At 42.4% G+C, this 24384-nt stretch overlaps 2 protein-coding genes across 8 annotated transcripts in view; one reads left to right on the top strand and one right to left on the bottom strand.

The window, feature by feature from the left end:
• LOC307034294 (FERM and PDZ domain-containing protein 4-like) overlaps positions 1-24384 on the top strand; it is a 382085-nt gene that overhangs the window by 240913 nt on the left and 116788 nt on the right. The gene's annotated exons all lie outside the window — the stretch shown is intronic.
• LOC307034296 (rho GTPase-activating protein 6-like) overlaps positions 15376-24384 on the bottom strand; it is a 56354-nt gene continuing 47345 nt past the window's right edge. For 2 of the 4 annotated variants that reach the window (XM_079673063.1, XM_079673065.1), the window contains exons 4-14: positions 23147-23295; positions 22902-23030; positions 22619-22814; positions 22473-22528; positions 21922-22072; positions 21692-21840; positions 19841-20020; positions 18913-19004; positions 18583-18833; positions 18357-18440; positions 15376-18049 (exon numbers count right to left, since the gene is read on the bottom strand). In XM_079673063.1, the coding sequence (XP_079529189.1) occupies positions 17529-18049; positions 18357-18440; positions 18583-18833; positions 18913-19004; positions 19841-20020; positions 21692-21840; positions 21922-22072; positions 22473-22528; positions 22619-22814; positions 22902-23030; positions 23147-23295 (1958 nt within the window). In that variant the 3' untranslated portion in view covers positions 15376-17528. Of the gene's footprint in view, positions 18050-18356; positions 18441-18582; positions 18834-18912; positions 19005-19840; positions 20021-21691; positions 21841-21921; positions 22073-22472; positions 22815-22901; positions 23031-23146; positions 23296-24384 lie in introns of all 4 variants that reach the window. The other 2 variants (XM_079673064.1, XM_079673062.1) reach the window with 2 other exon arrangements.

Raw genomic sequence — 24384 nt, forward strand, 5'->3', positions numbered from 1 at the left:
CTTTAAAAATCAGACAATGTGATTTTCTGGATTTTTTCTTCTCATTTTGTCTCTCATAGTTGAGGTATACCTAGGATGAAAATTACAGGCCTCTCTCATCTTTTTAAGTGGGAGAACTTGCACAATTGGTGGCTGACTAAATACTTTTTTGCCCCACTATAGATGTGTCTGCATGTAAATGGTCTGCAAAGGTAATAATCCGAAATATCCCTCCAGACGGAGTTTCTAAAGAGAATTGTCTTCATTAACACTTCATAATTTAGCGAACACATTTAAAACCTATGGAAATCTCCACTTGATCTGCTTTGAACAGTGTGTTCTGATCTGACCTCTTCAGACATCGCTGCTCTCTCATCTCCCTCTGCATTCATTCCTTCCCTAGCACTGTAATTCAACCCCACAACACAAACTGGCATTTACGCTCTGCATCTCAATGCCCAGGCTTCAGCGGCTTTTCCACTTGCCATATTTCGTGGCATGCATGCATCTGCCTCTTCCCTGAGCCTTCCTGACACGGGGAAAGGCCTCGGGGGCTTTGGAACATGTGTGGGGGGGAGGGCAAACATGTCATGACCACTTACTCCTCTGTGCCAGCTTCTCGTGCCCAACTCCCTTGACCCATGGCCCGTCTTTAATCATCCTATATGTGCGCTGCTAACAGTAGGCAGCAGAACTCAGCTGTGAGAAGCAAACAAGCCAGCTGACCTGGAAGAAATTTCCTTTACTGTGAAGGGCCCAGAGGGTTTAAAGGACACTATATAGTGTTGGCACTATCACTTCCATCAGTTTGCTCACCATGCACTGCTGTTTTAAATGTACACAAACACAAATGCTAGCATTAAAGATGGCTGCAGTTTTTCTGGTTGCCAACTTTTTTCCTCTACATTAAATCCAGATTTTCTGAAAGTAAGTGAAGGACTCAGAGGACACTTAAAGGCCTTTGAGCGTCCCCGTGGCTGCCATTCTCATTAGATAAGGGATTGAGCGCTTGCAAGGCTTCGTTTTACAGGGCCATCCTATAGCTTCCCTCCTCCGAGCGTGCGTGGTAATTTAATTAAGTCCACTGACTTTTCCAAAGGGCAAGTGCTAAAACCAACACAATTAATAAAATGGGTGACTTCTCTGCTCTTTGTTCCCCTTTCCTCATTTGAGTGGCTCAGCACAAATCCCCTCTCGGCCCCCAGACTCCACTGCATTTAGAAAAGTCAAATCTAGCCTTTCCTATTATTATTCATAAAGTTAAAGCACAAATTAAATAGCACATCGAGAGCAAGTTCAGTTTCTATTTTAGGAATGTATACAAAAGCAGGAATAAGAGATGAGACACAGAAGCAACAAAATTGAAGTATTTCACAATAAATACAAAGAATCCCATAGAATCTGCACTGTTGTGGCTCCATAGCATGATTTACATTAATTGTCTCAGTGACAAGTGCTGGTGTAAATGCTGGTGTGTCAGACTGTGGCTCTCACACATCCATGTTCCTGTGGGAGTCTACTTATCCTTCTCAAATGTCAGTGGTTAACAGATGATGTCGCTTGCAAAATGGTCGCTCCTCTTTGGGATTTCTCTGTGAAGCTGAGGGTTATTAGCAGTCTGTCTGCGGCGCATAGATGGCTCAGGGGTCCCATAGGACAGTTCAAAGTGTAACGAGGTTAATTAGCACGAATCATGACCTAGACTAAAGAAAACGATGCATAATATACAGCATAAAATGTGTGTGTGATGTGTTATTACTTTGAGTCAAACACAATATACTTTTATTATTCTAAGAGTTGCACATGACTTGTTTTATAAGCTCACTTCCAATATATTTTTTGTACACTTATGATCCTAAAATCCAACCCTGATTTAATGAAAAGCATTCTCTCTGACTAATGTCAATTTAACCCGCATGCTATCCATCCGATCAGACATGAATCATCGCACAAGAATGTTTCTTTACACTGGAACAAAATAGGAATGCACATTTGGGAATGATCCACACTTTGTACTGGACACACATGACATTAATAGTGAAGCTCTGGTGCTATTCTCTGCCAAGGCTTAACAGCTGTACAAGTGGCTGTTACACACCAAATGACATCAGTCCTACACAGTGTTGGGCAAGTTACTTCCAAAATGTAATATATTACATATTACTTATTACTCTCTTTAGAAAGTAATAAGTTACATTACAATATTACTGTCTCTGAAATGTAATGAGTTACACTACTTTAGTTACTTTTTAGTTACTTTCACCAAAATAACCGCAAAAGAATAGCTAGGTATTTTAAATGCTAAAATGTAGTTTAGTGAAGCTCATTATGCATCCAGTGAAGGGCAATGTGGTATAGCATAACAACTGTGTAGGCCCTTAAGGCGACTAACAACTTGTATTACAGGGCTTAGTTGAATACTCCATTCTGATTGTAAATTCTTAACATGTGACACGTTGTTAATACAGCAGTACAAACCGCTGTCAAGGACTATAATGAAGGTTAACATATTGTAAATCAAGGCAAATATTATTTAAACCATGCTCATGGTTTGAAATGGCAAACATTGAAAGGCAAAAGTATTATTAAAACCATGTAGCCTACTACATCATCACCTTGGTCCCATCATATACGCTGGGAAGAGAATATTTACTGTGCTTGAAAACTGGTATCACATCATCATGTGAGGTTGACTTTGTGACCTGGAGAACATTTCAGCTGCAACATCAGCTCGTTGATAATAAGCTTAGGATATGAGATATTTTTGTAGCGATTCGTGGTGAAGGCATCTGTGCTATTGTATGCATTATTTTTGACCCAACATTTCTACAGGCATGTCAGAATATGTTACTATTTTCACATGAATATTCTAGCCATTGTCTATTTTTATACCACAAGCTGCAAAATGACCGCCTTACCCCACTGTACAGGCGGGTAGTTGTTTAAATATACCTGGCACCTGCGGGCCGCAGAGGGCGACGTAGTTTCGGGCGACGAAGACTGCTGCTCCGGGGCCGGCGAGTCAGGCGGGAGTAAGCTAGTGTCCACAACGGAGGGTAACGTGATGTCCGCATCTGACCTGTTGCTACTGTCTGCAGTAGATGCAGTGTTGCTGGCGTTTAGTGATGGTTGCTTTGACCATTTTCGTATAAATGATTATCCACAGATCAGATGTGTGTCACTGCTGTGGAAGCACTTTGGAAATGATGCACGCGCAGCGGAGCAGGTCACGTGCACCTGACACAATTTGTTTGTATTTTTCGCTACGTTCTCTTTTTTGAATGGTTGCATAACGTTCAACTTCCCCGAAGATCTCGACGCGAAGCCTGAAGGGTAAACACCAGGTTTACTAATCTACCCGCACAATTTGTCCGGTGTCGGAATGTCTCGCTATGTTAGTACATTCTTAAAAAACAAAACACCATTTAATTTCGGGTTAAAATCAGTTGTAACTGCGTTACTGAGCATTGTAACGGGTAATATATTACCCAAATTCCATTAGTAATGCGTTACATTACTTCGTTACAGCAAAAAGTAATATATTACTGTAACTCCGTTACTTTTGTAACGCGTTACACCCAACACTGGTCCTACATCATGTAAAGTTGAATGTAAATCGTGCAAAAGGGAGTTTTCAGAAATTCTAAATCTAAAGCTTAAAGAAATCATGCATAAGGTTACACATCAACACGGATAAAAATGTGGGCTGCTCATTTATTCAACATAATCCAGTCAGAAATCCCTATTTACACACAGGCATATACACGCACGCTCGTCTATAGGGTTTTTTGAGGATAGGCTCGTCACCAGTAGAAGGTCAGCGTCTAAAGCTCTGCTCCCCACGGCGGTAGGAGGAAAGGTTCTAAGGTCAAACGCAGAGCAAGCACCACACAGCGAAACAGACAGAAAATAAGCGCTGTGTGTATCTGTGTGTGTGGGTGGTTAACGTATGTGTGGTGAGTTATTAACACAAGCAATTTGACGTGTGGTCTGGTGGTTAACATTTCATAATTTTGTTCTCCCTGCACGGCTTTCTGCGCTGCACATGTGGCACTGTTGACACTCGCGGTATACGAACAGCTGTTTCCCATCCGTGTGTTGCGTTTTGTATCTCCTCTCACCTGCTTTCAGCATGCCGCCGTTTTGCAAGCATACAGTACGGTGCTTTTCTCTGAATATCTTTTATTGTAATGTGGGGGCTCACTTCATTTGAATTTCAATTAATTCTTTAAAACTCTTAAAGGTTGTCGGTTAGCAAACAAATTGAATATTTACAGGTTTAATGTTTATTGTACTTTTTATACTACCTTTAAACTATTATGCATCTTATGAGTTGAACTGCACCCAACAGTAGTCTCTTTGTTGCTGCAATAAAAACCATAAAGGTGTTCTGTTAACCCAAAGCACAAAATAGCATTTCTATATTCGCTTCTAAATTCCCAATTGAGATCATGTTGAGAGCTTTTCGAATAAAAAGGCAAACCACAGCATCCACTTCCCTTCATGTATATTTCATGCTCTCTGATTCTTGTACTGTATTTCTACATCTGTATAAGTCCATATTTTTACTTTTACCAAGCAGGTCCTCTGAACAATGCAGCCTTTGGCTCTTAGGAAGCATTAGGGTCTGTCAGATGAATCGGAAATGCCACGCTTGGAGAGGGAAAGAAAAGCTCTCAAAAGCCATGAAATCTTAAACACTTTTTCAGCTCTTTTTTCCCCCTCTTTTTATTCAGCGGGTGGTGCTAGCAATGAACACATTGGAAGGTCTCACTGAGCAAACAACACGTCACAACACTGTTTGTAGATTGTTTGACTTGTTTTGATGAGAAATGTTGACCGTCCAAAAATCCCAAAAGTGTCCAAACACTTCAGAAAGTGTGCAAGGACTTTGGTTCAGCCACTTAGAAAGTGTGAAACCAGTGAATGGTTTTATGAATAAGTTTGAGATTGTAGTGCACGCCACTTAGTCACATCGACACTCCAGAGAAATGTAATTTAAACTTTTTTCCTTTTAAAAGGCAATTCAAATCTATTGAGGGCCAAGTCATGTGCACACCATGCACTTGCAGGGATAAAACCCCCCTTCCCTGTCACATTATTCAATATTTTCCACCTACCTTCACTCATCTGCTGGAAAATATAAATTTGTGTTGGGTGGTGTCTTACCTGCTTTATTCCGACTCAGTGGACAGGGCACATTTTAGGAGGTGGATCATTTGCTCTGGTCCTAGCCTCTCTGTTTAAGCCTTGAAATGCAAATAGTTGGCCTAATATACGTTTGTTCTGTCCAATTGTTCACCTAAGACCTTCTCTATCCATAACTTTTGAGAGGTAGTGAAACCTCTCCTGAACTCACAATTCACACCATCAACCAATTCTAAATTCTTTGAAATACATGAAAATATCTTCAAAAAAAGTCTAGCGGGTCATTCAAAGGGCAATTTATGCAAACCTGTCCTAAAATTAGTTCCACTGCAAGTTTGCCGAAAACCCTCTTGCAAGAGTTGAATTGATGAGCTTATATTTTCTGCTGTTGCCCCTGATATGGAAATGTGTTTGGCAGATGGTGCACCCAGACTCGTTGATCTTTCCCGGGCGTGTGGGTCCTGTAAAGGAGTGCAATGTGCTGTTACAGTGGCTAAGGAAGATGGCGCGTTTGCACAGGCCACAGGACAGAAGCGGCCTGTTTGAAGTACATGCACACCTTTTAATAAATGTGGAATTGATGTTCAGATCTGTGTGTGAAGAGGCGAAACATCTGTTTGTTTCATTAGCCAGAAAATTAGCACGGTGCTCTACTCCTCTGATGCATGTGGACCCACGCCACAGAGGGTGTCATGCTGAGATTTTTACCGCAAACACTTCCAATCTGCTACGGAGGAAGATAAAAAACTAATTACTGAACCACTGAAAGGTAAAATCTTTCAATGAAACCTCCTATCAGTGATCAGACCAGACTGTTTTGCTCATGAGGACATAATCCTTTTTTAGGGATTGATCCCGATACGGGATTTAAATCCTATTTGGTCTAGACTCACACACACACACACACACACACACACACACACACACACACACACACACACACACACACACACACACACACACACACACACACACACACACACACACACACACACACACACACACACACACCACGTTAGTCACTTTTTCCACTGTATTACCAGGAGCCTTTGGCTATCTTCAGCAATTTGTTGGCAAGTCTAAAGCTAAACAATCTTCATGTGCTCCAACTTTCCAGGAGTCTTCTTCTGTCGAAAGGGAATATTTGCAGATTTTCAACAGGCTTTTTATTTCTGCATTGTGGGTGGTATTTGGGAATATTTGGTTTCCCTCCGTGTTGTAGGCGCCTGAACTGCCCACCCATTAACTGGCACGAAACTTAACCCGCATAAGCATGAATGAGATGACTTTTATATTTTGCTAAATCATTGCCCTTGACATGACAAGAGCAGAGTTTGTAACATGGGGGAATAACTTTTGTTTATAGCCATGGTAGTAGAACTAGATTGGCGCCAAATAACTGAAAAACGAATGCCATTAGTTTGTGTTTACTGCTAATGAGTTGATGTTAGCATGCGAACACCCTAAGCTAAGGATATCTGCACAAGAATGCTAGCTCTGAGCATGTTAGCTTGCTGAAGTTAGCATTTATTTCTAAGCCAGCCAGCTCAAAGTAAGATACAAATGTATTGTTTCCTCCACAGTCACACTAGGAAACAGGAAAACTTTCACTGTAGGCTAATTCTATCCAAAAATTATGAATATTTTTTCTCAGCCTGTATAATTGAGTTAAATAAAAGCCGGAACTATAACAGACAAATACACATTTGCATGAAATTGCAGCCTCTGTGGGAGTCCACAAAGACACTGCCTCATTCATTGTTAGCACTGTAAACAGATACAGAGTTACACAGCAAACTGTGGTCCTGGAAACAAGCACGTCGGACACAAATCGTTAGCAGATGGGACTTTAAATCTGTGGGTTTACCATCTTAAACTGCGACTAAATGATCACTTTGGATTTCCATCAGCAATTGACACACTGAATGTTTATCATATTGGAAGCAACAGCAGCATATGATCCTGGGCGCGGTAAACAATGACACAGATGTGCTCTGTAAGGGGAAAGGAAAGGACGGGATGCTGATGCAGTCGTTTCTGACTCGGTGAAAGACCACAGATGTGGACCGCCACACCCTGCTCCGACCACACGCTTGATATTTCCACTCACTGAGGACATGGAGACTTTAACTAGCTCAACTGAAAAAGAAAAGGAGTATGACTTTTTAAAACATTGATCGTAGAAGTTTTTCTTTGATGCGTGAAGGTTCTAAATAATGCAGCCTTCTTGTAATGCTCTTAAGGAATCACAAAATTGGGTTTTGTAAAATAAAGATGTTGCAGAGAAAAGTATCTACACTGAATGTGCCTTCAGCAAACCAAGGCTTTAGACATGAGGACAAAATATTATCGACTCGCTTTCCTGTGTTTCTTCAACCAAGGGCGAAATGCTGTGTTTGGGAAAATGGCAAAAACATCAAAAGCTTTTGTGACTAAGAACACTACGTTAACCTCCATCAGCCTTGAACACCCTTTGGATTTCAAATAAGCTGCCATATTTCAGGTATGGGTGCAGCCAACACTCGATCCCGCCGGTTCCTTTGAGAGCGACCATCCAAGGTCTTTTTTTTGTAAAGCTGTAAAAGAGAATACAAGAAGAGGTTCGATTATTCATGAAAAGGAAAAAGGTGAGATGTAGACACAGGCTGTGTTTGATGAATACTTTAAAGTGTTTTCATCTAAACTCAAAGTAGATATAGGAGTCATCAGCTCCTGCATAAAGACTGCCTAATCGACACAGATAGAGCTGTCCATGACATTGATGTTTTTATGTTGCTGTGTATAGCGTTTTAATGGCAAGGCATTCGTTCTAAGACATTTGTAAAATTGCTGTAAACAAACAAAGCCCTTGCCTAGAAAAGCTGCAGCCATTAGTCATCCAGCAGGGTTCATTGATTGCTTAAAAGAAGATTGCTTCTCTAGCTGCAGAGTTTCAGCTTCGCTTTCACTGACCTCGTCTTTGCAAATGTACAATCTTCTCATTTTTAGTCCCTTAATTATAGTCTGTGTTCTTGCTCTCTAAACAAAAAGCAGGACATGGGGAATGTATAAAAGCTGTAGATGTATTTCACCATGCCTCTAAGTGTTGTTGTCTCTATAGCCTCACCACTATTGTGTCTAAAGATAACACGGCATAGGATCACATAAAAGAGCATATCCCAGAGGAATACAACGATGTAAGTGAGATGTGCCATAACTAAAAAAGCTGTACAGCCTCTGTGGCTTTAAGTCTTTTCAGTGAGAAGAAGAACTTTGAGAGAAGTTTAAATTAAAAGGAAAAGTGGAGGTTGAAAAAGTGGAGAACAGACGACACACAGCTCGGCAATGAAATATTAATATGCCCACTGTGTATGGCATGGGTATATCTGCACAATTCTGTCGGACTCATTTCCTGTTGTAAAAAAATTGAGGCATGCTTATGTTACACTGTATGAATCCGTAAAATACATTCACACAAACCCACATTTTTACTGCAGGAATGTACATTTTTGTGCAATTTCCTCATGCTTCATAAACACAAAACTGGCTGGCTGTAGGACAAGGAAAATGTCAGTAAGTTTCCCCTTCCCGGAGAAAAGCAAAGGCCGATGCTTTCCAGGAATAAATTCAGTGAGAATGAGCGGGAATGTTCTGAAATGCTTGATTTTTTTGGGCCCACAGTGGCGTTTAGCGACCGTTAGCATGAGCCAGATGCCTGTTCGACTGCTACAGCTAACTTAGCTTTGGAGTCAGGGGCCGTTTCTCAACCTCGAGGAAACTGGCTTCCAAGCCAATATCTCAAGGATACTACGTCATCGAGTGCCGCCGAAGGACTGTTCCAATCTCCAGCATACTTGGAATTCCACCGAGGCCGCGTCCTTGGTTTGGGGGTAATTTCGAGGCTGCACATGGGTAGACTTCGCGTCCTTCAAATCCCCACAATGCTTTGCGCACGGACCAATTTCCCCAAATCTGTGGCGGAAAATGTAAGGCGGGGCCTCTCATATGACGCACACCTGCACACTTGCTAGCCTGTTCCACTCTTCGTTTTCCGAATGCCAGGCAGTGTATTCTTGCCTAGCTTCTGAAGGAAGTGACTCGGAAGACATGTGCTACCAAGCAAGCATCCTCGCGATTGAGAAACGGCCAGCGTCTCCTTATGCCAGCCTGCTAGTATTAGAAAATAACAATGTCCACAGTCTGATAATAGCCGAAAATGTATCATTAGGAAGAGAATCCAGCGGAGAGTGTACACTCAAAAAGGATGCTGGTAAAAAAAAGGGTATATGCCATGAGGAGGAGTAAGAAGGTGTAGCAAGGCGACGTAGCACATTGCTTAAAGAGGAGCAGAAGTGACAGCCAGGTTCTCGTACTCTATAATTATAGCAATGCCATAACTTCTCCTGTCATCCCTCCTTTTTAACCCCCCACAATCACCATATCTCCCTACCCCGCACCACTGTCATCTGTCACTTCCATACCACTCATCCCCCGGCCCCCCCTCCCTGCTCCTGCTGGGGGGAATCTGGGCCACTCTGCGCTCACGCTCACCCAGCAGAGGGCTGTAGGACGGACTGCTGTTTTGTCACAAACCGCTGCCCTAGCAAGGCGAAAATCGAGCTGGATTCACGCTGAGACGCTCAGTTAAATCAGGCCTTTTAGCCTTTCTCCTGGGACATTTTATTTAATAGTTTTCTGGCACATTTTGAAGCAGATAAAACCCATTATGTTTATAACAAGTAGAGAACATTAAAGGACCACGGACAGATATAGATTAACGTGACATAACACAGCTGAACTTAATCTAATGCACTTTTTTGAGCTTTGAGTATGTCTTTGTTTGTATTTGTCTTGAGACAAAGCCACATTTAGATTGTTTCTCGATTACTTCCGCGTACCCTGCTTCTTGTTTTTACGCAGTTTCACTCAATCTCCGCTCAACAGAGACTAAAAGAGGCGGAATGTACCTCAGGTTCTTGTTTCATATCATATTTTCAACGTCTCAATTTATGCTTATGTGTTTTTTGACTCGATTATGAGACCTGAAGTGTGTCCGTCTGTCAAGAAAAAAATCCCTTCCCAAATTCTACGAGCCAGCCAACATCCACACAACAACTTTTAAGTGGTGAATCAATATTTCACAAGGTCTCCTGTGCTGCACCCTGCGCTGCGGAGGGCCTTCACCAAACAATAGGACGCTGACCTGCATTATTCATCCCTCACTCATTCACTCCTCTCTGACTCAGACACACAGGAGAATTCAACTTCACCAAAGTAAACTTCAGATAAGAAAAGCTTTCACAACAGCTGCCCCTCCATCCCCAAACGTCTGTGGTATTTGGAGTCGCCCCATCCCTAATAATGTTAACCACGCTGAATAATGCATGGCTTATTCCTATCGTCAGGCATATCAGAAGGTCCTTGTTTTCGACTGAATGACAACGAGTAAAGCGAGCACAATTCACTGGCAAGTTTTACAATCTGTCGTGAAATCGTGAAGTTTGAATCACAGAGACATCCATCTAATATCACTAATGGATACAGATCTATATTTAGAAGTACTCCAATCATCATTAGGGGTCCAATAAGCGTATCTCAGTTATTACAGAACGGCTCAAATACTGCAGCAGTTTTTTAATGAACTTGACATTTAATGCTTCATGGCTTTTAGTACGTTTCCTCTGATGTCTTTTCATAATGTGTCATTAGGCGCGCGCTTTAAATAGCGTGCGTGTGCAAAGGTTCCCAACAGAGGAGATGAGGATAACAGCCAGTGTATTATCTCTGCTCCGGACCATTACTGAAGCAGGCGGCCTAATAGCCTCTGAATAAGATGTGGACCTGATTGCTCATTGATTATAAGTGAATGAGGGCAGGGGGTGTCAATAGCACACATTCAAAGGGACCTTAAAGGGCAAAGAGAGAGACAACAGAAATAGTTTGTAACTGCGTCAGGAGATATTTGCCCCTCAGGTTTGTCCCTGAACATAATCTTGAAAGGCTTTAATAAAAGTGAGGGCAGTCTGCGTATAATCAGGTTACTATGCTGTCTCTACCTGTTCAAATTGGGTGAAATTAGTACATTTGTGTTTTCACAAGAGTTTTGAAGATTTTCCGAAAATCGGATTTCAAATGTTAAGCTTTAGAGCTACTTATCTCAACACACAGTGCTCTAAGGTGAGTCATTTGCATTTATAGCCAGACCAGAGATTGTCCTGGACATTTTGATATGTAACACATGTATAACAAGTACATTTAAAAGGTGATTTAAGGAAATCGAGAAAATACCCTTAGACTCCAGAGGGTTAATAATATTCAGAGAAGAAGATAGCCTGGAGGAAGCATTTCACTGCTAAGCCTTAGGAGGCATCAACATTTCCATGTTCTTCTTCCTGCTCTCTTTGAAAACCCACTTGACAAGAACCTGAATCTCTGGTGAATGTTCTTCACATCTGCCTGCAAACCTCTCCAACAACCAGAACAGAAACCAGGAGGAAGCGCTGTCACATCAACATGGCAACGGCCCCTGCTTCCTGCTTTAAAAGCCAGCAGGTGAGCGAGGGGTGAAGTGACCTCAGCGGTGCTCTGTTTGGAGCGGCCGTATCGCACGCCGCAGTGCAAATGGAAGCCAAATGGTCCGCTGTGATGATGTGCCAGAGACTAACTACAGACAGGACCTTCTCACTATCACAGCTCTGCACACAGCACAGCAGAGGATTCAACAGAAACCAGCTGGCATCCAGGCTCAGAGGCTCATCCGTCACTTGGATGCTCACTTCATCTGGATTTTCAAAAAAGTCCTTTTGGAGACAGAAGAAATCTGCCTGACAACATGTTTGCGACACGCCGAAAGAAATATGTGTAGAAATTGAAACAGAAACATGTGTAGAGCAGCTGGAGGGGGAATCATTTAAAATGTTATGATAAATTACACAACTTAACATTTTGAGTTGATTTAGCTGACACATTTAAGGGCCCCTGAAGTGGTCTCTTGATCTGCAATTTATAGTACAAATGTTTAATTCAGCTACTATACTTTATTCCAGTGAATTTATGAATGACTTCCCCACTTTCCTTACACTGCTACAGCATGAGTCAATACAGAGATTATAACAGGATGTGGAGCCGAATGACAGTCTTAAAGGACAGCTGAGTGTCTTCACATCTGGAATATAAGGGGCCCTATTAAGCTTTTTGGGGTTCTCCCTTTCCCGTAGTGTGTTTTTTATGTAAATGGTCTGCAAAGGCTAAAATCTCACAGTTCCCTCTAGAAAGAAAGAAACATTTGCATTAGACTTTAAAATACTTGGCTGCAATCAATAATCCATTTGGTGTTAGAGTAATTTGTCTTGTGTCTCGCTACATCAGGGCAATACAATTCAGCAGGCATTGAAAACATTCTCAAGTAGCAAATAAAATACGCATTTCCAAATCCCTTGGAGTTCAACATTAGTGACCTTTCAGTGTGAACTTATGTCAGCAGGCCATGGTCACTCGCATGTGTTTATTCATGTCCGACCTTGACCAGAGCCTAAGCATTGAGCGATGAGGAGTGTCTGCACTGTTTGCTGCATTTGTTAATTTGCAAAACTGTGATCAGAATCAATGGCCAATTAATCCGTTGCATGATGGGAGCATCGCTTGCCAGTACAGAAAACATGACCTCGTTAGAAATCCAGTTGAACGGAAATAACAAATTGACTCAATTTATCCGTCAGCATTCCCTTATAGAACAAAGCTGTGTGGTTAATTGATGGGTCATTACTTTCTATAAGTACGGGCTGCTGAGAAAGGGTGTGTGTGTGTGTGTGTGTGTGTGTGTGTGTGTGTGTGTGTGTGTGTGTGTGTGTGTGTGTGTGTGTGTGTGTGTGTGTGTGTGTGTGTGTGTGTGTGTGTGTGTGTGTGTGTGTGTGTGTGTGTGTGTGTGTGTGTGTGTGTGTGTGTGTGTGTGTGTGTGTGTGTGTGTGTGTGTACATACACATATCCAGCATGGTCCCCGGGGCAGATCAGTAAGTCATGGTTGGTTGGACAGTGTCCTCCTGTCACATGGCTACAGCACTCACACTCATGAATGAACAAACAGCGGGGAGAATAAAGCGTAATCCTTTTTTATCATTACTTTCTGGTCTTTTATCCAGTTGGGAACTTTACCACCTGCACGACATTTAAATGTTATCTCATTAGATCATCGTGTTGAGGCTTCGAAGACTTCCTTCTTCTGGCAGCAAACAATTCTTCCAGTTGAACCAGGAAGTAGTCGACTTTGTGCTAATATCTCGGTTAGACCCCATTTTTCACGTTCCCTCACATTGCTATCTCCAGGCCAGTTTTTGGGCTGCATGAAGGAACACATGGTGAGAATAAATCCACTGTGCCTATAATGAGGACCTTGTGGGTATGAATTCCTTTCAAGATGTGTGTGACCATGTGTTTCTGCATGTGTAGGCGTAAGAAAATCGTGTTGTGCTCCAATTGTTTTGCTCATAAAAACAATGTGCTAAAACAAAGCGAAATTCACATTTTGTTTACCGACATGCATTCATTCTTAACTGGCTCCAGGAGTGGGGCTGAACTCTTGTACTGGCAATTACAAGTGTCTCTCTGTGGATGAGTTCATGCATACCTATTTGTGCGTGTGTATTTTTCTGGCATATTGTCTTTTAGCTCGGCCAACTGGATAACGTTACTTCGGGCCAAGTCATTAGCCACTGAAATAAAGCGGCTTTGTTTTGTCGTCATGGTCCGCAAAATTCTATTTAAATCCAGGCTCCCTTCCAAAAAACAGACAAAAAGAGGATGAAAGAGAAAAGAAGAAGAAGCGCAGCCGGAGTACAGTATCTCTGCTTTCATTGATCACAATTAATCATGGAACTCCTTGAGCAGAACATGACATGCTCGTTTCAAACAACAGAAAGTAAACGGCAGAAGATTTAATTGGTGTTGTGAGGGACACAGTGGAGGATTGATTTCCTCAGAGTAAGGGGGAGGAAAGGGTAGCTGACAAGGAGAGATAAACATGAAACAAATTGAAGTGTCTGATTTCAAGATCGAACAAAATTACTTTCCAAAGTTTCCAAAGTTTCAGTTAATAAAAACTCAGATAAGCTCTCGGTAAGAAACTGTTTAAATTGACTTTATTTTCATTATTTCTCCAGGTCCATCTCGAGAAAGCAAGTGTCCCTCACAGACAGATAGACACGCATCCATTACCTGTTCCAACGTGTCTAATGGTACCTCGCAGCTAATTTCCCTTCTCTGGGGGTCTGTGAGGTGATTTAATATGCTATCAGGCAGGGCTGAGGAGAATTGAAACCAAAAGCCATGAAATCCAGTTAATCCTTTTTTCTTTTTTTTATCCCGTTGTCTTTCCTTTCTCTCTCAACGCTTCTCTCTAAACTTTACCATAGACGTACCTGTATTTGACACCTTCTATAACTACTTTTGTGTAATTGATTTCTTATCAGATGTGGTTTGGAAAGAGAAAAAGGTGTTCATTTGACCTCAATCTCAAACATCGTATCTGCTTCTAGCAGTTATTCGAGGCTCTTGTCTGACCTCTAGTGGTATAGTTAACACATTACAGCCAACACGCCCTGCACAGATTTCAGATGTAAGAGCTGTAAAATGTTCCAGGTTTTTCCCAGACACATTTAATCAAGGATAGTTGCCCAAAGGGATGAAAAAGATACTGAATTTAGCTGCCAAAAACACATACAATTATTGGGTTAAGAGCCACACACAGACCACCACAACAGGAGGTCTTGTTCGGCAGATACTGTACAGTTTCCCTGCTGGACTGTGACACATCTTTCCTACAAAAAGCACCAAATGTGTTGGTGCTTTTGTCATATTTACTGGAAAGTGGCGTTCCCAGGAAAGCCTGGACTTGTTCTGTGAATGGGTTGAATGAAAAACAGTCTGACATGAAGAAGGAATCAAGCTCCCACACTTGCTAACGTTCTGTCAAATGTGATCAAGTGAAAGGTTAATACTTCCAAATACTTGACCTTGAGTACTATCCCTGTACAAAGTGTCTTTTCTCTTTACCTCCACTAATCGATAGTTACTGCACTCTTGTGGCTCTTTAGAGATCTTTAAACGTGTCTTGCTCGTGGGCTTTGGCTTAGAAAGAAATAATGTTGTGTGCACTATAACTACAGTATGTGGCTGCATATCTATAAACAGTAGAGTATAGTCTTTATCAAACTACAAACTGATACCCCCTTTAAAGGTTAATACATTTCCCCCAAGTATCGACTCCAACAGGTGTAAACTTTATCATATTTAATTCCATTGTAGCATATTGATGATGACACGCGATACAAAAGCAATTACCAGATACTCCATTACAACTTGGACCCAGTAAACCCCACCGAAAATATCCACAATAAACACAAGACCACTAAGTTTCTCTTAGTGAGGTCAACAAGACAAGGAGTTAGGATTAGTCCCTCCTTTTTTGTCTTTTTTTCTCCTTTTAATAAAAATCGTATTATATTGAATTTATATATTACAACACTCAACAGAAAAAAAACAAAGTAATACAAAGAAATTCACAAAATGCAAACCTTGAGCACTGCATGGAGAAATATCTTTCAAGAGGCAAGACTATGGCACGTTTATTTCCTCACACGGATTTACACATTTACACAGAAAGGTGCTTACAATCACAAGCATATTGAGTCTAAGCTGAGCAGGGATGGATCCCATTGAAACATTGAATTGTGGGAAGCAGCAATATGCTAATACACATGGTCTGACAATAGATGGCGCCATAAGCTTTACCACAGTACTTCCACTTATGCACTGTGAGGCTTTCTCCCATTGAATACTCAAAGTCACATACGAGTAACACAAGTCCATTTATTATTATATTCTAGATTTAATGTTCATATAGCAAATATTACACCATGACAATGTGAAATATTTGCCAGCAAATACCCACTTGACTGACATTTATGAGGATCTGGACAGGATTGTGGGTGTGTTTAAAATGTGTTTCTGAATAAGCAACAATCCTGGAATAAGAATTACAAATATATATCTTTTTGCCACTTTAGTTGGAGTTTGAGTCCTTAAATCTCTGTGGATTGTAATGATTCCTAGAAAAATAACTCTAGTTTGAGAGGTTTAATATCCTGTGTTAGTTTTGGATGTGAATTTATTGTAATGATATCATCATACTTTATTGGTTGTTCTAAGATGTGGTCAGAAATGGTGGAGATGCTTCTGGATCAGGTTACGATCTCATATTTTACTTGGGGAATGTAGTTCTGGATCGTAGTTCTAAGCTGAGGTAACAAGATTTAGGTCAAATAACAACGAATGATACATTAGAGTTAATCTTAGGAGACTAAACAGAATTTGCAATGTAGGATTGTATGCATCAAATTAAAACACCTTTTGTCGGGTGTGATTTTAAAGGCTAAAATTGGCTTTATCTGATATCCCATCCTAAGCATAGCCCTTATTTATACTATTAAATTATAATATTTCTTTGCACATGACGGCCATTAAAAAGCACTTTCTATATTGATTACATGCGCTACTTTACTTCATATTTCTTTATCTTGTTAAGTCTTTTGAGTATTTTTTCTGAAATGGATGAAATGAACACTGAAGTAAAAAGAGTTTGGCACATTGTTCCTGTCGTGCAGCGAGTGGCGAGAGCACGAATAAGCAGACTTACAGAGTGCTTTATAATCAGGCTAAGCAATTAAAGTATCCTACATTCAACATTACAGACAGAAACTGCAACATTTAGCCATTTAAAGGGCTTTCTCTTAGTAGTTTGGCAAATGATATACTTAAAATGTCACTAGACATATATATTGTTTATGTGTGTCGATATACATCAAACATCAAGCAATTCAACATTTGATCTTTTTAGACAGGTTTGGCTGAACTACAAGACCAGTACGCACACAAAGGAATCTACACTTAGCAGCAAATATCAATGGGTACATCTTTGTGTCTGTATGGTGAAAAAGAATGTATAAAAGAATGAAAATATAACCAACTAAAGAGACGTGTTTTCCTACTGTTCTCCATTGAGATATGAAGACTTTACTCACGCTAAATAGAAAGTATGTTCGTGGTGAAATTATCGTTTTTTGAGGTATTTCTTGTGGGCATTCTCAACATGTCAACACATATTGGGCTAGGAACAGAAGCAACATCCATTTTTAAAAAGAAATACTAATGGCTCTCTGGATGTAGAAGTCTGTATAAGGCAGCATCTGCACACGTAAACAACAACGCCATGGCGCCAGGATGCAGGAGAAGCACAGAGGGTTCATGGGAAAGAGGAAATCCATGGATCCATGAGTGGATAAAGGCAGGCTGAAAGATGAAATGAAGAAAGGGGTTGATTGTCGTTGGAGGGGTTTGATCTCTGCAGGGGTTGAGTTCTCGCTGTGAGGTCACACCAGCGTTTCGGGCAGAGCGTCGGCGTTGTCCGAGGACAGCAGCTGCCAGATCTGCCAGCGGTCCCTCTGCCAGTCCTGCCACTCGGGGCTCTGCGGCCCCATCTGGCTGTCCGGGGCCATGCTTTGTGCCACGCTCTGCGCCACAGTCAGCCTCCCGTGCAGGGGGGGCTGCTGGGTCGGAGCGGGAGGCGAGCCCGCCAGTCGGTGGTGGGCGTTGTAATGGGGGGGGAAGCGGCTGTCGTTCAGCCCCCCAGGAGCGTCAGCGGAGTTCCCCCCGCCGTGAGGCCTGGGGGTTGCGGTGAGTCCACTCGCTCGATGCGTGCTGTAGAGGTGTGACGTCATGTGAGGGCTGGTGCACACTCTGGTGACGGGGGGGTGGGTTCTCGGGTACTCGGCGACACCCGGCGCCGTCTTTGTCCGGTGGAGCGTCATCTGCTGCCTGCCATCGCCATGGAGCCCGTCGAGACCTTCCTGCGAGCTGCGTGAACTCCCCTCTGACATGTTGCCATGGGAACCTAGGAACAGAACATCAACTACATCAGTGGAATAATCATAGTTAATTAATAATAAAGGATATTACTACACAAAACATGTAGAGGTATATGCTTTTATTTTCCGCCCCCTATCTTGAATGGAAGGATATTTATGTTTTTGTGCTGAATGAAGGAACATTTTGATCGTTCGCCACTCGCTCCTGCCTGTTGATTTGAAATGCCCTGCAGCCTTTGGTTCATCCCTGAGAGTAAATACCCAGAAGCATGTGCCTGGCGCTTTCTGGTTCATCAACCACTACAGAAACTGGACTGGCTGCAAACGGTTTACCTGTGTATGTGTGTTCTTTGAGTGCTGGTTTCAGCGTAGTGTGCCAAGTCCCCCAAATATTTGCATGCTCCTCTGATATAGCGTCTGAGAGAAGCAAAAGAGAGGTCAAATTACTTTTGAGTAAGAACCGCTTGCTTCGTAATATTTCTAATGTATGCCCACCAAAACCTTTGAGAGGAGTATATTTGGTATATGAAAATCCGATTATTCATCACTTTATAGTTACCTTTGCTTCCCCAAGTGTCGGCCCCAGACTCTCGGCTCCAGCCGACCACCTGCCCCCCCACACTGAACTGCTCTGGGACACGGAAGAGCGGCTCGCTGCCCGGGCTGCCCTGCTCTCCTCTCCGCTCACTCAGGATGGGGGAGTTGTTATCGTATGGGGACACCTCGCCGCTGGACACCTTGTTGGAGTCGCTGGAGGAATGGCGCTCGCTCAGAGTGAAGGGGTCGTCTGACTGCAGCAGGTCGGGGCTCCTGGGGTTCAACACAGACACAAATGAGGATGAAATGGGCAAAATCGGGAAGAGAGGGAAACGGCTCGTGTGGAACTCACTGTGATGCTTTTCTTCTCAGAAGGTAGTCCACCACATCTGGATCTGTCTCCAGCAGATTCATCAACACCTCATTTTGCAGATCAGGAGGCACCTGTAGAAAAGTGAGTGGCTTAGTTGCTGTTTCTTCTACTTCTATGCATGTTTTGGATCAAACCTACACAGTGAAGCTGCTTTAAACAACTTTACAATTACAACATGCACTTGGGTTACTTGATTACTTGAGTTTTAGTGAATGAAACTCCCAACTTTTTCCTGTGCAAAAATAGAAATCCAACCGCTTCAAACTTAAATCTCTGTTGCATTGTATATATGAGAACATTTCCCAAACTGTCTACGAAGTATTTTTACCCTTAAATGCTTTAAAATGAAAACATAGGATGTATACGAAAAAACGTCCAAAGTGTTATTTTTAGAACTTGGGTTGTTTACGAATCTGTTTTTACTCAAGACTGAGAAAGTCAGTCCTGACTCACTATATGTGTTAATAGCTCCACAATGGTTTACTGCAGGAATGTTAGCCTCGGGGGAAACACAATGGCAGGGTTACAAAACATCACGGTTTTAGGTTTCGGACCTCATGTGACCTGAACCGCCTGTCTGCGGTGTCTGAGAATCAAAGCAGGTGATGAGGCGGTAATCCATGCGAAATGGTGTTATTCTCGGCTGGCAAGAGTTTATCTTTGTGTTTCAGGGATGATGTTTGACTCATCATCCATCTCTCAAATATTCCTTTCTCACTTCCTTTATTGACTCTCTTCTTTCTCTCCATTAAACTGTCCAAATCTTTGTTTAAACTAACTAAGACACTACCATTGTCTGCTAAGCCAGGGGGGGGATTGTCTTCCTCTAAGCCTGCAAAGAGAAACTGTGCTTGAGTGACTGTGTGTGTTTAACAGAGGAGGAAGTGAGGGTTATTGTTTGACTGACCATGAAGAGGGTCTGGTAGCTGGCGATCATCCTCTGCAGCGCGGCGATGACGGCCGTGCTCTCCTCGGCGCGGGCGGAGCTCTGAACGCTGAACTCTTTGTCCGAGTTCTTCTGCTTGTGGAGCAGGTTGGGGCCAAAGATGGTGGCCAGGTTCAGAGACGTCATCTTGTTCCCTGTGATCTGAATTTGGGGAAACATAAAAAAAATGCAGCAAGCTTAATTCCAGATCATTGTAACCCAGGATTTTCTCTTACAAAGGTTGTAGGATTGGATTATGTCATAACATTGCACCGTGAACTTTGACACTCTTCTTCATATAGAGCCGGAGACCGATGCTTGAGTCCTGTGTGGAATCAGAATCAATAGATGTTCCTTCCATACGTAAATAATGCCACGGAGACCGATGCTTGAGTCCTGTGTGGAATCAGAATTGATAGATGTTCCTTCCATACATAAATAATGCCACTTTTGTAGATATTTTAACCCAAAATGCTGACTTATTTTGGTTTGAAAAGACTGTATAGGGGTAATTTACCTATGTGGATGGACATTTGTGGATAAATGCGCTATTTATGACAGTGTTAGGCAGCTGGTTAGACTTTTCTTTTTAGTCAATTTATTGAACATGTCAGAAACAAAAACATACAACAATAAAAAAAAAATTCCCTTTTTTTCCCTTTTTTTCTCACTCAAATTAATAATTATAGCAAAGTACAAAAAAATAATAATAATAAAAAGAAAAAAACATAAACAATAATAATTCTCAAATAGTCTCTGTCATGTTCAACAGGGACAAGAAGAAGCTTAAAAAAAACGTTTCTGGTCCTACCCCCTCTAGCATATATTTTTCTTAGAAATAATAAAATATCATGTCTTGTTAATTTGTTTGCTTTTTGTTTTTTTTACAAGACTGCATCAGTGTATGAACGAACAATGAAAATCAGTTAATGACACTGAGAGTCCACAGCCGTGCTAGTAGCCCTGTGGAGGTGTAAAGAACTACACACTGTTTTGCTGCATCCACAGGCTCCTTGGAGACGTTTCATCTCGTTCCTCCTGCCTCTTCTTCTCTAACGGCACATGGGGCTTGCCAAACACTGAAGGTGTCAGAGTGTGTGACAGCTGAATCTGTTTCTACCAGGGTTGGGTAATGGTGTACATCCTGTTAAACAATGACTATCTTAAGTTACAAGCCCTTCAAGACTTGAGAGAAAGTCTTATTTTTGATGTTCTCCCAGTTTCCTCCCTTTCCACTCCCAATCCCAAAGGAGAGATTGGAGCCATAAGCATCCAAAAGTATTCATGTTTCTTTTCCCGGGTGAGCGTAAAACACACACATCGTTGCTTGAGACGACAAAACACAGATCCATCTGCCAAAACACACACTCTGCTTCTCACACACACTCGATTGTACGAAGTGGTGGGATTCATAGCCTCACAGATTCTCTCCTGACACACACACATGAATTCATATTTTAGGAATAATAAAAGCTAACGGGTGTGTGGAGCTGGAAGTGGAATATTAAATCATCACAGATCATGATGTCACTTCGTCTTTCCAAACCGACAGTTTATTTTTTGTGACATGAATCCCTCGGGAGCCACAACGTTATGACTTTCTTGACATTCACACTAGTTCTGCCTTAAACTTGAATACAGAACGCTTGTCGCATGCTCAACAGGCATGAAGGAATATGTGTACATACCAGCCACACTAACTGATGCTATCACGCCTTTGGGAATTTCCTACCAATGAGGCGGAAACATAACGGTACTAGACATGCACGTGTTTGCACGCCACATTGTGGGTGTTTTGGACATCATTTCTTCCTGGTCATATCATTCGCTCACCTCCTGTCCGTCTTTGTCCAGCCGATCATGAGCGTGGTCGGTCACGGTGTACAGAAAATCCAGGAGGCGGTGGAGAGTGTCACTGTTGCATGTTGGGAGCAGGTAGATGAGTAGCTGAGTGACATTATGCTGCTCGTCTGAATCCAGCACTGCAACACAGATTAGGAGGGCATTGGGTTAAAGAGGTCGAATCTGGGACAGAGAAACAGAAGGAAGGAACAGAAGCTTACATGTGGTGTTAATGAAGGCCGTGTAGAGCTCCTTGGTGAGAAGAGGGTCGGGCATGTCCCTGAGGAACTCCTTCAGCAGAGCAGCCACATCGTGAACGCTCTGGTCCTCGTCCAGCTGCACGTCAATTGCGTGATCGAACTCCTCACGAAGCTGAAAGTGGGACACGACAGAGATTAAGAACTCAGGAATTTCCTCAACATATTAAGGACGCTATATTCTACACACACTGTCCCTTCCTGTTGGTTTCTCCAGTTGACTAGTTTTACCAGTTTGCAGCTTAATCTCTACGATGTGCCCTTTGGATGACTTCCAGATAATTAGTCTATAGACGACCATGATATACATATAGGGGTTGTTTTCTTTGCATAGCATACTGACAAATGTACCTGTTTCACAGTAGGCTGACAATGGTGGCAAATGCGGGTGCTGATTCTCATGTCTCATCACTTTTACTATCTACAAAATAAGCCTATGAGTCATTGCCAGAAACCCAACCCAATTGAACACCTCTGGGAGAATTGAGTGTCTGTAAACAATTGAGAACGCTCACCTGTCGAACTCTCTTCTTGGAGCTTCCCACGCGAAAGATCCCCACCGTCTGCAGACCTGAGAGGAGGAGGAAAACACTAGCTGTCTCTAGCACCTGCTGCAGAACAATAGCAGATATGTTTGGGACAGGGTGAAGTAGACACTCACCGTATTTCTCGATGTGCTGACAGCAGCTGTCCACCACCCGGGGAACCTGCCGGTAGATGGGATTCAGGCTCAGCCTTTTGTCCCGGTGCTTCTCCTTCTTGCTCGGCGTGTCTGCCGGCAGAGACAGCTGCAGGGCCTCGAGCAGCCGGGACTGGTTGTCGTCCAGGTCCGTGATCGAGTCCACTGACATGGCTCCCTGGAGGATAATTGTGAATTGAATTCTGACAGGTTGATAAAACAGAAACACCTGTTGGGATTAATTAATTCTGTTATTCTGTCTCACCCTCCTGCGTGCTCGTGGTGGAGCCTCAGGCGTGTTGGGGGACGTTGACTCATTGGCTGTTTCCGATGTAGAACTCAAAGACGAGTTACTGCTGGATAACTCCTTATTGGACGACCGCTTGGTGGCAAACTGCAGGAGAGGTCATACAAGAATTTAATTGGTTTTTTCTTTTCAATGGGAAAATGTGTCTTATTATTTATGTTTCAATAAGGTTACATTTGTCGTTAAATTGCCTCAATTAGGACCTGTAAAATGGACGAGACGAGGTCAGAGGAGTCCTTGTGGTCCCCGCGATGTTGATGGTCCTGACGATAGCTGTCCTGGCGCTGCCTCTGCGTTCTGTCATTAGCAATGACTTGGGATAGCACTATACTGAAGGCTTGGGGTAGGCATTCTGGGAAAAGAAAAGGGAGGTGGAGGAAAGAGAGAAGGAAGGGCAAGATTATTGAACTAGTTGACTGCAAGAAGAAGAATCAACTTCCAAAAATAGCTCATAGAAACTTCTAACATCGAACACTCTTAGAGAGAGATCCCCACACTTTTACTATGTCAGTTAAAACTCTTGAATCACTATTGCACTACATCTGTTTTGCAAAATAAGGCATCACAGGAGGAAAGTAAGCAAAACACATCTGGTTGTGACAGACCACTAAATTGCTTTGACCAAAATAACACAACGTTGATTACTCTAACCCACAAGCTTCACAGCACTGACACATATGCATCAACCAACTCCATCTTTGTTCTAGTTTGTTACGGAAAGAAGTTATAACAGATGTATTCTAAACTGAGTGAGGGTTTATATACAAAATCTGGTGAAGCAAAACCATAGCAATTCACTTTGGACTCGTGCAAATGTGTGTACTGCTGAGGGATGCATGGGAGGAATGATGTCATACTAGCCCATCACAGGCTATATATTTCATTATGCAGAATCCCAAAGCCAGAGCCAACAGCTGAGAAACACAGTCCAGCTGTTCGGTGTGTGTGTGTGTGTGTGTGTGTGTGTGTGTGTGTGTGTGTGTGTGTGTGTGTGTGTGTGTGTGTGTGTGTGTGTGTGTGTGTGTGTGTGTGTGTGTGTGTGTGTGTGTGTGTGTGTGTGTGTGTGTGTGTGTGTGTGTGTGTGTGTGTGTGTGTGTGTGTGTGTGTGTGTGTGTGTGTGTGTGTGTGTGTGTGTGTGTGTGTGTGTGTGTGGAAAAGCGGCAAAATTAAAACAGGGAGCGAAAGCAAAATGCATTCCACAAGTGGAGGGCTGTGTTCAGGAACAACATGACCACTAACACTGTGACACAACCAATTTGCTCTGCAGCCTCACAGCGTTAGCAAAGCTTATGTAACACATGCACACACACACACACACACACACATGCACACACACAATCTGGGTTGCATACTATACAGTGCAAACACAGCCAGAACACATGTCAGATGTTCATAAATCTACATTTTACAGGCCTAGAGCATCAGTTTTTTTACGATTATT

Source organism: Notothenia rossii, assembly GCF_949606895.1.
Source record: "Notothenia rossii genome assembly, chromosome: 3".
NCBI classification, from domain to species: domain Eukaryota; kingdom Metazoa; phylum Chordata; class Actinopteri; order Perciformes; family Nototheniidae; genus Notothenia; species Notothenia rossii.